The 18,215-nt window shown below is 36.9% G+C and overlaps 1 protein-coding gene across 13 annotated transcripts in view; it reads right to left on the bottom strand.

The window, feature by feature from the left end:
- The window catches only part of LOC135215595 (transient receptor potential cation channel trpm-like), a 655,531-nt gene that overhangs the window by 361,523 nt on the left and 275,793 nt on the right, over window positions 1–18,215 (bottom strand). For 2 of the 13 annotated variants that reach the window (XM_064250473.1, XM_064250475.1), the window contains exons 1-2: window positions 17,952–18,076; window positions 17,306–17,411 (exon numbers count right to left, since the gene is read on the bottom strand). The exons of 6 other annotated variants lie outside the window; for them this stretch is intronic. In XM_064250473.1, the coding sequence (XP_064106543.1) occupies window positions 17,306–17,392 (87 nt within the window). In that variant the 5' untranslated portion in view covers window positions 17,393–17,411; window positions 17,952–18,076. Of the gene's footprint in view, window positions 1–6,343; window positions 6,764–17,305; window positions 17,412–17,951; window positions 18,077–18,215 lie in introns of those variants that run through there. 5 more of the 13 variants (XM_064250482.1, XM_064250477.1, XM_064250474.1 and 2 more) reach the window with 4 other exon arrangements.

The following is an 18,215-nucleotide window of genomic DNA, read 5'->3' as shown; positions in this document are numbered from 1 at the left end:
TTAAGGAAATTCTATTCGCGTCCGTTCATGTTCCTGTGGCTTCAAGCAACATTCGTCCATATGTCTTAATACTGAGATATTTCCTATTTTCCCTTGTGCGAAAATTATTTGGTATGAAATTTGTGTATTTCCAAACGTAACAGTCAATTTACACAGTCTATAAGCACGATTTTTCATGATAATGATTCATTTTCCCGTTACATCTGTCTGTTTCATAATCGCTTTCAGTCACTATCAGTCACTATCATGCTTTCTACAAAATTACAAAACTAACTCCAAATTACAGTAAAAAGAATGACACTACAAAAGGAAGACGCATACTGTCTGTGGAAGAGAGAGAGAGAGAGAGAGAGAGAGAGAGAGAGAGAGAGAGAGAGAGAGAGAGAGAGAGAGAGAGACCGTGCATAAAATTTCTAACACAAACAAACGACGCCTTCTAACACAGTAAAGATGAAATAAAGATATACTAGGTAAAAAAAAAAAAAGTAATGTAATAAAGCTCCCTTCAAAGTGTATAAAAATATGCGAAATGAAATGGAACAGTTTAAGGGGGAAAAAACTGGGTCATTGGCTGGAATCCCTTTAAGGATGGCGAAAAACAATTTTAAAGGGGTCAGCAAACCCTTAAAGGAAAAATAAAGAAAATATTGGTCAAAGCCAGAAAGGCTTAAACGACGCAAGCAGATAAACCCATGGTTACGGGTAAAATCAGGACATAGAGTGCCCAGGTAGAACTACCTTGTCAAAGTAGAAAATAAGGAATACTAGGTCGTGTTGGGGATCCCTGAAAAGGTGAAAATCTGGAGAAACTAGGTCAATGGCAGGGTTCCTTAAAAGGAAAAAAATCTAGAAAACTGGGTAAAAGGTAGAGATTTCTTGAGAAGAAGGGAAATATGAAAAACTAGTCAAATGATAGAGAACCATTTCAAAGGCACAAAAGGAGAATAACTGGTCAATGGTACAGATCCATTTCAGCAGCGGACAATAAAAAAACTGGTCAATGGTATAGACCCTTTTAAAAGATAGAAAATATGGAAAAATGGGCCAAAAGAGAAATAAGGGAAGACCTAGTAACTGGTAGACATACCGGGAAGGAGAAAAAAATATTGTGAAACTGAGTCATTAGTAGAAACTTTTGAAAGAGGCAAAACCGGGGAAAAAGGGTCAGTGGTAGGGCTCTTTTGAAGACATAAGAAAAAGTAAGTCAGAAGTAGATATCTTTAAAAAGGAGTAAAATATGGACCAACAGGGTCAATGGTACTGATCTGCTGATAAGGGGAAAATAAAGATAAATTGGGTCAGGGGTACATTACCTTGAACGGGGGAAAACATGAAAACTGGGTCAATGATAAATAAACATTGAAACGTAAAATAAAGAAAAACTGGGTCAATGGAGAAAACCGCTGAGAAAATACGAAAACGCTGGAAAACTGGGTAAGATATTTCTTGAAAAAAAGGAAAAATTAAGAAAAAATAGGACATTAATATTTCCATTCAAAAAGGAGAGGTAAAGAAAATTTGGGTCACTGGTCAAATTCCATAAAAGCTGAGAAGACGAGGTCAGTGGGAAAAAGAAAATGTGAAAATATTTGATATTTTGAAAATGAGAAAAAAAAACTATGTCAATGGGAAAGAACCTTTCCAACGTCAAAAAAAAAAAAAACACGCTCAGACAAAAGTAAAAAACTTCGGGAAAGTGGGAAAATAAAGCAAACTTGAGCCTTTAATAGTTATCCCTTGAATAGGGGAGAAAAGCAGTGAAAGCTGAGTCAATGGCAGTTGCCCTGATCAAGGGAAACAGGATAAAACTTAAGTCAGTATGAAAAACAATTTGGATCAGAGGAAGCTCAATGAAAAGAAGCAAACAGCAAAACTGGGGCAATGACAGCTACCCCTTTAATGAGGTGAAAAACAACTCGAATTTGAGGTCATGTAAAGCTCACTGACAAGGGCGAGGAGAAAATAAGTCAATGATAACAATCACTTGAAATTTGGAAAATAAGTACAAGCTCGGTCAATGGTAGAGGAAGATTTGAAAGCAAGATCAGATGTGCTGAGGATAGGAAACTTGGTCAAAGGTAAAGAGACCTTGAAAAAATGGGAAAGTGAAGAACAAAAACCAGTCGACGGTAGTAAGCACATGAAGTGCAACAACAAAACAGTACTCAGAACCAGGAGAACATCCTTCAAAACATAGTTGCATACCGAACATCTGGACCAAAGTAGAAAGTAATCAAAAACGAAAAAAATAAAATATAGTTCACAAAAATGAAGAGTGTCATAATTTCCAACACAAACATGTCAAGAAAAAACACGTCAGCGACATGACACATATCGAGTTCTGGAGGTCGACAGGAATCAAAAGGTTATATTGGTTTGAAGCCGAAAAGGTTACATAAAAGGGTCACCTCTAATGGACGGTTCCCGGTGCATCAGCAAAATTCATTAACAAAAGATGAGGCGTATGGACTGTTTTTTATTCTCCGACCAGTTTTCTATGCCATTTTTCATCATATATACAAGCTCCATTTATGAATTAAAAAAGGAATCCTTATTAACACTTTAGTAAATATTGTCACAAAAGGTTCTTATTTTTTTAACAAGAAAATCAAGGATGATACGAAAATCTTTCATACCACATCCGGTTTTACAGCGAAGCTTTATTACCATTTTTCCTAATATTTGTATTTTTTCTGGTATAAAAACAGAACTAATCGGGCCGACAAATATTCTCATACCAAACCTCACATATTTTAGCTTCCTGTCACTAGAACAAAATAAAATGAAATGAGAAACACCAGGCTTTCGAAGCTCAGTTTAACATCTTCTTCTTCTTCTTATTGAAGCTGCCATTGTTATACCCCAGAATCACTTAACATGTTCATCAGGTAGTATGTTACATGTGCCTCATCGTTAACTAACGCCAAAAAGAAATCATCAAAGACCTACATATATCCAACCAGAAGGGCAACTCGAACTCGTAACATGCACAAACGCCCCAGAGAAACCTCTATTAACAGCACATAAATATAGCCGGAATTTCTTGTTATTTTTCGCTACTTAATGGCTGCAAAAAAACGAATAAATCATGCATATGGATGAACGGAACGGTCTTCATTCAATGAAGAACAAATGGCTACAGGCAACAACTTGCCCGCCCCGTCGGCCTAGCATATAACTTTGGGAGTTGTATGCAATGCCCAAGAACCGTAAACACGACATAGAAACAGGTCATGTTCCTCTACATCCATTTTCATAAAGCATCTCTGAGGTTACGTTTGTCTGTACTACAAGTTACAAGTGTCCACTTGTTCATAATCTTTTATTTACTTTCTTGATATGAATAACAGTATGCTTTTCTTGGCTGCTGCTCTCTTTTTCTATAGACGGGCCTTCGCTATTGTGAAGGACTCCTCGAAAAGTAATGGTTTGATTCATGCGAATGTTTACGCACATGAATATAATAATAATAACAACAAAACACATTGCGCATCTATGCATGGGTCATGACCTCCGCTTTTAGCTTTCCCGTCGTCGATCCTCTCCCAAAAGATGAGGCGAATATGAATAATAATAGAAATAGAAAAAATGAAGGTACCTTGAGCTCAGCTTGAGGGCAGTACATACATACATACATGCGTCCCCCAAGGTCAGGTCTCGTCGTCTCAACTTTCATAATTTACATGATCAGCCAAAGGATGATGGAACTGCTGGCTCATTTGAGAGGGAAATACAATACAAAACATATCCCAAAATTCTGCTATTATGGAACAGAAAAATCAAAACTCAGTCTCGCAACACATAAATGATAAACTTCATTTTTATCTCATTATTATCACGAAGCCTTCATCAACGTCAATATAAAATGACTTCAAAAAGATAGGTTAATGAGACGATTTTTTATATTTCCATGAAACCATAAATATTAAAGCTGGTATCGTATTAAAAACGGATAGGAATACATAACCTTTCCTACACAAACAATTAAGTATATTTTAGGCATGAAAACTAAACATGTATCCAATGTGCAAAAAGATTAAAAATGAGAAGACAATGAAGTAAAAGAGGGATAACGTACGCGCAATGACCTGGCAAGGCAATGCAAGGGGGACTCATCTCGGTAAGAGGCAAAACTCGATACGGTAAGTGCTCGCGGTCCCAGATAGATGAAGGCAAAGCAATTTATCAGATGAGCCCGATTCGCGCCTTCTTCGGACTCGGTCTCCTGACTTGAGCACACCAGATTGCCTGCCTCCAGGCGCTGGATTTCCGCGCCTGCTCACATGGCAGACCAGTGCGGTCAGGAAGGCAGGCAAGCAGGTCGAAAGAAAACGAAAACGAATGAGAGAGAGAGAGAGAGAGAGAGAGAGATTTTCCGATTCGCCAAAGGCAGAAATTGAAATCTGGGACCTGATGCAAATTACTCTTGATCGACTAAAACATGATGACTTGAAACAGTTCTCCGGTCTAGATATCAGAATACTCTCTGAATCTTAATCTTGCAGAGAAAGTGACTCAGAATGGCGATTCCTTTACCGAATGAGTTAGACCATCGTTGATTAACAGCCTGTGTGGTCAATGTCCATAAGACCTATTTTAGCAGAGAACATCTGCTACCGCCTTCAGCAGGAGCCGGCGCCTCAAGAACTATACAAGCATATTACTCATTTTGCAAAGCACCACCATCACTGTGATATCAAGGAGACAGTGTCTAACTGGCAGGTACTGGAGGCGTTTTATTCCATTTTACAATTAAACGGTATAGTTATATATTCCTACAGTTGGCATAGACTCCATTGCTCGTTAGATAAGGACAGGCTCTTCCTCACGGCACTATCCAATTATTTGTTTGGGGATTCGTTATTAATTTATTATAACCTTTGCCCCCTTTCTCTTTTTCCTCATATGTTTTTTCTTGTTACATATAATAATAACAAAATCAACTTTACAAAACAAGCACTGGCAATATCACATTAATGCTGGCTGAAAAACACGAAAACCAGAGCTTACCAATAAATACGTAAGAGAACCAGAATTTCAAAATATAAGGCCATGACGTTTCCCGCAGATAAGAGTTGGAGGCGTGACGATGACAACGATGAAGAGAGAGAGAGAGAGAGAGAGAGAGAGAGAGAGAGAGAGAGAGAGAGAGAGAGAGAGAGAAAATAATTAACGTAAAAGCAAAAACATGCGATGATTGACTGTACTATTTTTCCCAAGGTCACTTCGCCAGAGCAATACCTGTTCACTAATGATACTGTTAAACGAGAGAGTGAGCTTTGCACCTGTTCACTTAATTCCCTGTACTTATAACAACACCTATCCCCTAGGCGCAGTATACGTTCTTTATTATACCTCCGCAACATTTACACGAAAAATTCGCGGGAGATTACACCACCGGTTTCACTGCAAAAGTTATAAAAAATAAATAAATAAAATGAAATAAAATAACAACAATTCGCAATACCTAGTAGGCATAAAATAAGGCACGAATAAACAATACACGAGATCGTACAAACGAATAATGTTGAGATATTATGAAACAAAAATGAACAAATAAATAAAATATTTTCAACTTAGAGAACTACTCTCGCTGGAGATTGTGATTTTAAGGTCGAACAAATGATTACTGTATGGACTGACCTAAATACTGAGCTGAACTCCGCTTAAAGATTAAATATATAAAGCTGAATGAGAAAGAAGTATATTGAAGTAAAAATGGAAGTGAATGAATAGTACGATAATAAAAGAAAACAACTGAACTTGGTCATGTTAATATGAGAACAGGGGACAGGAGTAATAAAACTATTTCGCTGGAGAGTGATATCTAACATTTCGTAAAGGACACAAAATTCAAAACAAGCGAAACTATAAAAGCAAAGATCCCATTGTTATTCTCAGGGAGAGTATATACGTACGTACTTCAGGATCAAGTCTGTTGTTCTCCACTTCCAGGATGTATCGAATGAAACTGCAGTAATGTAGAAATATCTCTCAGAATCTGACATAACAACAATTAGCCATGTTTGGCCTTGAGAACAAAACTGAAGGCATTTTAGAAACTTAGAGAGACAATGGAAACGCTAAAAGCTCAAAAAAAGAAAAAAAAAACTGCATAACCAAACTAAGTACAGGCTTACACAAATCTCAAAACCTTTACAAGAAAAATCGGGTTTTCAGCAACGGGGATGAAGTCGAATAAAAAGTTTCGATACATTTCTTTAGCCAATTCTAAATTATACGTTTCACTTACTGCCCTAAATTACCGGCACGCTTCTATTTCAAGAATAGTGTCTATGGTCAGTGAACACCAAATCCCCTGCAAGTAAAGTAGTCAACTCACCTTACCGAGGAACGGAAATCGACCGAGCTCTAACACACGGGACAAGGAATTGGCGATAGCCATCACCCTGAATCACAAAATCAACGTGCGTTAAAAATCTCTGCAGTCACATCCTCTTGAACAATGTCCCCGTAGGAGGGGGTGACTGGGGGGGAGGGGGGCAGGTTTAGTCAACTGAACCTCACGTGGGGCTATGAAGGAATTACTAAAGGGTATTTGCTGTCCCTTTGTCCCCCGGCTGCAACCACTTTTTAGTCTTTTACTGTCCTTCCATTTCCATTTCCAGCCTCTCAATTACTTCTTAGTGCAAACGCTGGGTTTACTCCCCCTGTTCCTCCTTTAGATCCTCCTTCTTCAAGTCCACTTTCTGGAACTCTCTTTCTCGTTGTCCATCCACTCTTATCCCCCTCTACACTGTCTTAATCTCTGCATGACCGAAAGTGCCCCAGTGTTTTGCTTGACAGACTAAAGTTCATGAAAACAAATAAAATAAATTGAGCATTATGTCTTAGCACGAAAATCTGAAACCGGTTTTTTTTCCCAGAGGTCGGAGAATAACAGTACATGCTTCGAGCTTGAGTCTGAGATTGAGACACTAGTGTAATATTGTTACTAAGAGGATATGAAGAGAAGCAGAAAGTAAAAGGGAAGTACAAACATATACATATTGCTATTAATTTATTTTTAAAATATATCCTTCTTAGGTTGCGTCACACGACAGTAAAAGAGGTTACATACACACATCGGTAATTACAGCGCACAAACATCACTTACTGGTTAAATACAATTCAACGACTTACTGGCAATGCTAACCAGCATGCGTTTCATACACGCCTGTCGATGATTCGCTCTAAAATTAGGCTCGTTGGCTTGGCTTGCTTTCAGTCTGTTTGTTATAAGGACAACATAAATCTTACGACGTGTTTCTGACATGCTTTCATGTATTGTTGAGACTCCCTCACAGGACAGCAGAAAAAAAAAACCTTGTTTGCATGAAGACTCCAGGCAGTATAATTACAAAAAATTGGAAAAAAATAAAAACTAGCGACAAAGGCTATACAATATTGGGAACCATGGTTGTTTACTAGTCAACAAGAACGACCTATCCGGCGGACTCTCTCTCTCTCTCTCTCTCTCTCTCTCTCTCTCTCTCTGATCCTTCATTACAAATTTAATGATGGCATGATCACATTCCAAACATATTAGAACGCATTAAATAAGGGTACAGTCTAAGGGTAGTTGGTATAACACAAGAAATAATGTAGTTCTCCATTTCAAAAAGGTCTCGCCGACATTAAAGGATAATTGATAATGGTGATGTTACTTATACAAATATCATTATGCTTGGCAAGTCTCAACTGGAACATTGGAAGTGTTTTCACGGGATATACCTTTTACAATATAAAAGCAAAGCGAGAGAATTTCAAAAAGAAATGAACTGCAAGCCTGGTCGAAATTTCGAGCAAGGGAAGATGGGACGCAGAGTCAGGACGGAGTAATAAAGACCATTTTATGTCATCTACAGCCTCGGTGAGATTTGCTCGTCAAACGAAAGGTGTCTCATTTCATGTCTGATGGGGTTCGTTTTTTCGGGGTTTAAATGCTACACTTTTCGTTTCGTGCGTATCGTGCAGATATTGCTTCAAAACACTTGAATGAATGATGTATATAATTATGCAGATGTTCCACGTGAAAAAATAATGCTTATCTTTCTCTACAGACTGATTTCACTTTGGAGCCCATTTGCGTATATAATCTACAGATTCTTCATCAGGGGTTTCAGCAGAAGATTGACCAGTTTCGCCTGTAGTTTTCTACGAATGATATAATGGAGTAGAAATTTACAACAGACATGATAAGGTGGCAGTACAAACGAACATAATGATGGATGTGAAAATATTCACACCTGATTCTGAGGTCAGTAGGTACTCCATTCAAAAATCGTTTTTTTACGCATTTGGGCTCATACGACATTAGCAGGACTGCCTCTCGAAACTCTCCTTCTCAAGCAAGTTAAAAATTTATATAACAAATACAAAAAGATTCGCAGTTCTTGCAGTCATTTACAAAATCCTGTTGAACTTTATATTTTCACTACTGAGAGACGTTGAAAATATTTGCATTGAAAAGTGCAAGGTTTTCAGCTTTCCTGCAAAATCTGTCAAAGAAAGTCACTGACTTTTATCAAAGGGTTACCCCCCCCCCCCACACAGACAGACAGACTGGCACAAACAAACAAACGAACACACACACACACACACATATATATATATATATATATATATATATATATATATATATATATATATATATATATATATATATATATATATATATGTTTATGTATGCGTATTTAGTTTTATCATGTTTACGAACACTTTCTTCAAAAAATTCTTTAGCATGATGCTTCTAAAAAGTGAAAAAAATTACGTGCTTCTTTTCGGTGATGATAAATGGCCAAAAAGATGAACAAATAATGCAACAAGTAAGACGCACGATAACAATACCGGAGCGTAATTAAGACTACTTCGGGCCTCTGGCAAATCTTTATAAGGCAAATACCTAAATGCTTACTATGTATTAGTAAACTGTTGAAAGCAAGAGAGAAGGATGCCGCTTAAGTAACTATTCTTAAGGAGAAAAGACAAAATAAGGCATTACCAAATTGTATCCGTCCCCAAAAAACACCAAAATACTGCACATAATGACTTAAATGCATTGCTGTTAGTAAACTTAAAAATGCTATCCAATTCCTTTAATGCATCAATACACCGACACACTTTCTCTTAGAAAATGTTATATTGCTCATTTATTAGGTGGAGTCAAAGCCTCACGGCACTGCATAAAATTACTGGCAAATCTAAGGAACTCAGGTATTGGAAATGCCCAATCACACTAAGAGGTTCGCTAACGAGAAAAGATGAAATGCCAACGAGTAAACTGATTTATATGTAAGGAAATTTATTTTTAGTCTAACGATTTGTTATAAAAATCAGTTTTCCGTTTAAAATACCCACTACATAACATATTTGGTATTGCTGGACGGTTAAATACTAAAGGTAATAAAAGGCCTTATTAAGAACTCAGAACGCTGACCAACCAACCGACACGATTTTAAAAGCGTACCTTCAATCCAAAGATTTGCACAAATCTACTTGCATTAACCAAGTTATCGGTAACCACATGAACAGTCAACCAAGGAAACACGCAATCCTATAATCATTTCTACAATAACATAGAGTCAAAAGCCAGAACTTACATAAATGACAGAAGCAAAATTCTAAATTCACCACTGAAAATCACAATTCGGTCGGAATAAGCGTAAATTAAAAAAAAAACTCATTTGACACCTAACTTCAACTGTCAAAATCCATTTCCCATTCCCCTTCAATTTAACCTACCAATCACAGTGAGGCGTCCACATACCTTTAGAGTCTTCAGCATGAAAGGGAATATGGAAAAGATAAGGTCTTTTGAGCCGAGAGAGGAGAGGGAAGGGAGGAGAGGAAGGCAAAATCAACTGAAAGGAAAAGAAGACAGGATAGCTCTAAGGGAGCTAAGGTAGGAAAGACGAAAACAAAATGAGAAGTAAATAAACCGCTTTTAAAACGGGGGAAAAGAAAGGAAAGGAATGGAAATAGCTCTTGGAAAAGATAGGATTAGTGCACTCATATGAGGGGGAGGCCAAGGATGATGTAATATAACATCTCTTATGGGATAAGTCCGACGTAATCGAAAGTTCTAGCGGGAGAACGAGGAACAAACCCATTTCCTGTCACTTATAGACAGGCTGTTTTACAATGAGGCTTCTTTTCGTGGACCACCTATTTAACAGCATTATTTGTAAGCTTTCATAATACCAAAATTCGCCTGGCTTTCATCGACAGATGAAACCATAAAAAGTATATCGCGCAACAAATCAGACTAACACAGCTGAAGCTGAAGTTTCTTCGCTGCCAAGGTCTATAGGCCTCGCTTGCCCCCCCCCCCCTCCCCCCCCCAACCCCCCCCCCCCCCCCCCCCCCCCCCCACCCCCCATGACAGACATCTCAGGTGAATTGAATCGAATGTAGAATTTTGGCCAAGGGCCAAGCACTGGAACCTATGGGTCATTTAGCGCTGACACGGAAACTGACAATAAAAGGATTTTAAGGTGTAACAGGAGGGTAACCTCGAAGTTGCATTATGATTCAATTGTTAGAAGATGGAAAGTAAGATGGAAGAAAGAGAATACGAAAGGAGGTACAGTAAAAGGAACGAAAGGGGTTGCAGCTAGGAGCCGAAGGCACGCTGCATAGAACCTTAAGTAATCAAATCCTACAGTGCACCGCATGAAGTGCACTGACGGCATTATCACCCTACGGGATCTCGGGTAAACTTCATTCGCAATTTAACGAAGTTTCGTTGATGTACCTTCAGTACGGTCCCGTTCCACCGCCCTTCCTCCTCTCTCTGGCCTACTCCACTTCTTCTCTATTGACCTCCTTTACTTACTCCCTTCCTCTGTTTCCTTCCGCCCCCATACCCCCTCCTCCAAAAACCTTGCCACCTATGTATCTCCTATTCTGAAATATTTGCGTCCGATTTTCAATGGATTCATATAGTTTCTCTCTCCCCCTCTAAAATATATATATATATATTAATACTATATATATATATATATATAAGTATATTACACACATATATATTATATATATATATATATTATATATATATATACACACACCATATATATATATATATATATATATATATATATATACTTATTATACATAATACACATATGTATATATGTATGTCTATAAATACTGTATATATATATATATATATATATATTATATATGTATATATATTATACATAATTTATATACTACATGCGTGTGTTGCCAAATATGTTGTTGCGCTGAATTAGGTTTATTTAATATGCTTCGGCACGCGCCTGGATTAACAAAGTGGTTAATTTTTGTGAATGGCCCAGGTACGCGTACGAATAATAAGAGCAACAATAAAGCCTTGTACGTAATGTCTGAGACCTATAATAGACAACAACAAAATTTAATATGATTAGAATGAGTAGGATCTATGTTGTATCAATTTGAGTTTGAAATCATGTCTTCGAGGCGAAAGGTGAAGAATTTCTAAGAGTGATGCACATAAAATTGAAAATTAAAAGAAGAAAAAATAAATAAAAGAAGTTTAAAAAATGTAAAACTACTATATTTCCCTAGTATCATATACAACGCACGACATATTATTATCGATGCCTTACGAAACTCTAATCAATCCAATCGCAGCTGACATCAATATATTCATTACTCAATAGTATGTACCAATTTGTTACGTAAGCAAAGAAAATGATACGCGGTACATCACAGAGCCAACACGGTGCAGTAGGTACACCGAAATGATGCATGGAAGCGAAATAATGAAGTAAATGAAGTGACACAATTGGAAACTCTGATGCAAAATCATAACAATACTTTGGAATAAAAAAAAAATGCAAAAATCATAAGAACGATAAAGGATACAGCTGGAAAATATACTACCTAAACGTCACTACAACAAATATGGCGAATACTACTGAATAACTATAGGGTAAGAACAGTCTATTAGTTTGAAAGAAATATTTGGATCAATTAACAAGAAATGTAATTATAATGACTAACACTTATCGGCTCCTAGAAACACTAAAAGGTAAATCCCATTGTATTTGAACAACTTAAATGCTACAATGAAACCAGAAATATCTGGATTTTAACAGTACCTTTTCCGAAGTCACTTCATTTACATTAAAGGGAATTATTATTATTATTATTATTATTATTATTATTATTATTATTATTATTATCAAAATAGTTCAACCAGACCACTAAGCTGATCGACGGCTCTCATAGGGAGGGCTGCCCGAAGGATTGACGGAAAAATGTAGCCGGATACAGATTGGATAAGCTCCACATTATTATTACAGATCATTCCCAATCTGCTAGATTTAAAGCAAGACTAAAAATAACAACCATTTATACCGTCGCAGGCATTCGTTACTGGTTATTAAAGTCAATGTCAACTTGTTTTCGTGGAGCAGCCTCACTTTGCGCAAATACTGCCGACAACATCTCGCATTATCTGAGGCAGATCCTGTTTCGTGTGATTGGGGACCAAACTCAATTCAGATTTTGGGTCCTTGAAACCCCACCATAAACAACATTAACACTGAAAAAATGCATCTTCCATCACTGAAGGCTGATGCCAATGACTCCCCTTCCAAGTCGATTGAGTTGAATACTATCTGATTCTCTCTCTCTATTTACATGAATTACGGTGAATGCTGACACACCCTAATTTACTTCTCTGCAATCTGAAAGCGCCTGTAATAAAGGCACTTATGTTGGACTACCCAAATCTGTAGAGTTTTGAGTAAAACAATAGGTTTTCACTATATCTCCTCAGTCTTCGGCTGAAAGGATAATAAGACCAAACTTTTGAGGTTTGTTGCGCTTTATCCCATAATGTAATGAAAATATCTTCGTAATTATAATATTAGTGGGAAGGATGTTTTTAGACACATTTATATATATATATATATATATATATATATATATATATATTATCTATATATATATTATATCTAATCATATATATTAATATATATATATATTTATATATATCATCAATTGGACACTCATTTCAGTTACCTTGACCTGAAAGTGCGCTCATTGATATATATAGTTATTTCTTTACTTTATCCCGCGAATAACAACTGACCTACTGACACTTTTGTCATAACTCAACCCTCTATTCTTTGCCTTGTTTTAGCTTTTGAATTAGTCCCGTACACGTATTTAACTGGACTTGACTGGTCTTGTGTTCATTGTCACACTAGACATAAACAAACCTATTGTTGTTTCTACGACACAGCAAACATATCCATCACTTACAAACTAGTTTAAAATCCCCATTGACCAAAGTTCATTCCTTACCACAATTTTAAATAACAGTTGCCTGGTGTTGTTTTACCTGGTGTTGTTTTACCAATTATATTTTCAATAAACGTTTTATTCCTAAGGCATCAGTCTTATGTTTCTTGCTTTCAAAGATTTTTTTATATGAACTGATCAGCCACCGCAAAAAAAGGAATTATATCGATTTATGATTGATTTTCACCGTAGGATTTTAGTTTGTAGATTATAGTAACACGTGCGATGTGATTTAGAAGTGATAAAGCAACGACCGTATATAATATATATATATATATATATATATATATATATATATATATATAGATATATATATATAACCTATACACTATATAATATACAGCATATATGTGTATATATATAGTGTGTGTGTTTGTGTATTTTTGTCAGTTATATGTACACTCAAGACTTTTCCTGTCCAAAATATTATGCCACGAATACTGTTTAATATCGACGTCACTGTACCTTAGCTATACCTTACACCCCAAGTGAATAATAATTGATTACACATCCGCCTGAGCTAGGATTCGAACCGGGACAGAAGCATTATCAATCATTTGAAAATAATCTACACACACACACATTATATATATATATATATATATATATATATATATATATATATATATATATATATATATATATATATATATATTAAACTAGCTGACCAACCTGATGTTGCCTGGGAAAACTCAATGACGACTGATAAACCCTCTCTCTCTCTCTCTCTCTCTCTCTCTCTCTCTCTCTCTCTCTCTCTCTCTCTCTCGTTGTTATGATAGTTGCTTCAGTTACATTGCCCAGAATTTTTGACACTATATTTCACCCATTCTCACTCCCCATTCCTGTTGGTGCTGGACTTGAACTTAAAGAGCATCGGGAGTGTCACTATTCATCTCAGCAAACTTTAAAACTATGGATATATCAGTCGTATTTGGTTATTTTTACATGTCACCTCCTTCCCACCCCTTCTCATCCACCTTTCCTATTAGGGCTGAACTTGGACAGAAAGGGCATCGGTAGTATCACTATTCATCTCAGCAACCTCAAAAATTCTGGATTAGTCACTAATATCTGTTGTTTTCGGTTATTTTTACATGTCACCCCCTTCCCAGCGGACTTGAACTTACAGGCATCACGAGTGTCACTTGAAAACTATGGATTAGACACTAATATTTGTCGTTTTTGGTTATTTTTACATGTCATCCCCTTCCCATATCAACACCCTTTGGTGCCAGTGATGTCTAACCCCCCACAGTATTCTTTTCCTGATAGTAAGTCATATGTATACCGAGCTTTGTTGAAATTGCTGAATGCATTTCAGAGTTATGCTGGAACATACATACCCACACACATACATACAAACATTGTAATAACCACAATGACCTCTTAACTTCTTGAATTCTTTGCTCTATTTTTCGGATACCCTTGTCACTACAAAGCCTGAATATCTAGGTTCAAAGAAATTTGAAGAAATTGAGATGTCCGGTACCGGGAAACGAACCTAGGACACATAATCACAGAGAGGTCACATTGCTGACCTGACCACGAGAAGGATTCAAAGTCTACTCCCTTTCATACATACATATACCTGTCGTTTTCAGATATACATATTTAAGCCAGAATAGACCCATCCACACCATCGTAGCCAAGTGGGCAATCATTTGTATTGCTTTTTCAGGCTGAAATATATATATATATGTAGAATCTACTGGTCACTTTTTTGCCAGATACAGAGCAAAGAATTCAAGAAGTTAAGAGGGCTATGTGACTATTACAATTGCATATGTATCTAGTAAAAAAGTGACTAGTAGATTCTACATATATATTTCAACTTAAAACAGCAATAAAAAAGATTGCCCACTTGGCTACGATGGTGAGGATGAGTCTATTCCAGTTCAAATAGCTCAAATAAGTATATCTGAAAACGACAGGTATATGTATGTATGAGAGTGAGTAGACTTTTAATTCTTCTAGTGGTCAGGTCGGCAATGTGACCTCTTTGTGATTATGGGACCTGGGTTCGTTTCCCAGTACCGGACATAAAATTTTTTTCAAATTCCTTTGAACTTGGATATACAGGCTTTGTAGTGACAAGCATATCCAAAAATGAGCAAAGAATTTCAAGAAATTAAGAGGGCATTGTGGCTATTACAATTGCATATGTATCTGGTAAAAAAGTGACCAGTAGATGCTACATATATATATATATATATATATATATATATATATATAGATATATATATATATATATATATATATTATTTTATTATATATATCTATGCTTAAAAAATCACAGTAGATGCACATGACTTCATAAATAAGCGAATACCACGGGAAAATGATAGTCAGAAATCCAAGCGCTTTCGTGTTTATTCAGACATCGTCAAGGAGCTACTAAAGTACAATTGGAGAGGAAGGCCTCAAGTACAAACAAGATCAGGAATACCAGATGATTAATTATCAAAAGGGTAAAAATTAAAAGGGATAATCCAGGATTATCGGATATCACACGGTCACAAACTTAAACAGATTCTGACCCTAACCGAAATTACAAAGTATCTTTACAGTCCAAAACATGTAAAAACTGAATATATTAATTTTGTTGCTTATATTTATCTACAACTTTTTTCATTATGAAAGCATCAAGTTTAAATAAACCAAGACTTAAATTTAGAACATTTCTATTATTTGATTTGATAAAACAAGATTCAATGATAATCCTTTTAACTGTGTCATTACATGGGACTAAGGCTCTTGCCTGACTCCAGTTAATAGGACGGTCTAAATCTCTTGTTTGTACCTGAGGCCTTCCTCTCCAATTGTACTTTAGTAGCTCCTTGACGATGTCTGAATAAAGACGAAAGCGCTTGGATTTCTGACTATCATTTTCCCGTGGTATTCGCTTATATATATATATATATATATATATATATATATATATATATATATATATATATATATATTTGCGTGCGTGTGTCTGTGTGTGTATGTGGAGAGAGAGAGAGAGAGAGAGAGAGAGAGAGAGAGAGAGAGAGAGAGAGAGAGAGAGAGAGAGAGAGAGAGAAAACAATAAAAATCACAACGTTATTGCAGACGCTATTCAACTTTCGCGTACGCAAAGAATAAGACTAAAATCTATTTACAAGAAAAGCATTCGTACCTCAGTGCCAAAACGAGACCGATAAGAAGGAATTGGAAAGCTGCCCAGTACAGATAAAACACTATGCAGACTTTGTAAAGCAACTCCTAAAAGCGACCATTACATCACGTAAAAGGTTCTCTCTTGATATGAAAGCAAAAGGCGATGAACTTTTTTGAGCTCAAAAAACCGACTCTGATAACTATCCTCAGTCTGGAAGCCAAGTTCAACTGCAAAAGTAGGCCAAACAGTGCGCAACCATATACAGGTTTCATGAGTCACAAGGGTTGCGTTCTCCTGGGGACAGTGTCGGTAGGACTGCAACCTCTGCAGGGCTCACTGACAGCCTTACAGTACTAGCAGAGTTACAGTCACTACAAGGCTACAAATTAAGTATATCTTAGTTTTACCAGACCACTGAGCTGATTAACAGCTCTCCTAGGGCTGGCCCGAAGGATTAGATATTTTTACGTAGCTAGGAACCAATTGGTTACCTAGCAACGGGACCTACAGCTTATTGTGGGATCCGAACCACATTGTATCGAGGAATGAATTTCTATCGCCAGAAATAAATTCCTCTGGTTCCACGTTGGCCGTGCCGAGGATCGAACTTCGGACCGCCGGATCGGTAGTCGAGTGCGAAATCCACACTACAAGGCTACAAAAGCTAAAGGACTACAGCATCTACATGACAATAACGGCCTGGTTATAACGCCATAGTATTGCATTCTCCGCGCAGTTGCAGCATCTGCAACATTAAAGCCCTTAGTAGCGTTCCAGTGACTGCAAGGTTTCAGCTTTCAAAAGGTCAAAGCTACTGCCGGGTTCTGTTGTCTTCGCACTTACCCCTAAGCAAGCTGATCCTCTCCTCGCATACTGCCTTATCATTGCTGTCCTACTGCTTTCCCAGCTATCCATGGCTGATTGGACCATCTTAATCACAGCGTCGATTCTCCATGGTTAGACAATAGAGCAGATCAGCGAAGATAATTAAGATATGTGGTCATTAAGTTCAAGGGAAAATTATCTGAATTCCCAGAACAAAATATAAGCACAATAAAATATAAATGACATCATATACCATGTAAAAACTAAATGAAAATCTTTATCATTAACAAGGATAAAACATTAGTATAAACTTCCAAGAAATTAAACTACAAATAATAATAAAGCAAAAAAAAAATTATGAAAGTTTGGTTAACCATAGAAACGAACCGCCCAGCTGACAGCTGCTTGTTTCTTATTAAATTTCAGCCTCGACAAAAGCTAAGTTTGGTTGCGTAAATAACTGCGAAGTGTACAGTTACATAAGCTGTTTTGTTTTAATATATGTGAATTAGGGTTGAATAATGAGTATTTTGTCAAACCTAAAAAGAGCAAAACGTACGCAAAAAGCCACAATTCAACACTTCATCGTTACTATTCCTATTGAAGTTACGAAGTCCTATTTTCGGCAGCCAAGTTCACCCGAAGCACCTGCGTTCACACCTACCTTTCAATATTCCTGACATTTACTCGATATGCAAACGCCACATATCACAGCAGGCACCTTGATACCACCACCTACTCCACTACTGACACTCGAGCAACTGCAGATACAGAAGGGCTTGCAATTGCGAATGCCTCTCTCTCTTTTACGTTCTTTTTTAACGAAGCCCTGCAAGTGACTGGAGGACATTTATTCCTGTTACAGGCACGACCCGTAAAAGAACAAACTGGCACAAGTGCATAAACTCATTAAGTAAGAAACTCTCTA

The sequence above is a fragment of the Macrobrachium nipponense genome, chromosome 5, assembly GCF_015104395.2.
Source record: "Macrobrachium nipponense isolate FS-2020 chromosome 5, ASM1510439v2, whole genome shotgun sequence".
Classification (NCBI taxonomy): domain Eukaryota; kingdom Metazoa; phylum Arthropoda; class Malacostraca; order Decapoda; family Palaemonidae; genus Macrobrachium; species Macrobrachium nipponense.
The sequence above is the reverse complement of the archived record's forward strand: the minus strand, read 5'-3'. Positions and strand labels throughout refer to the sequence as shown.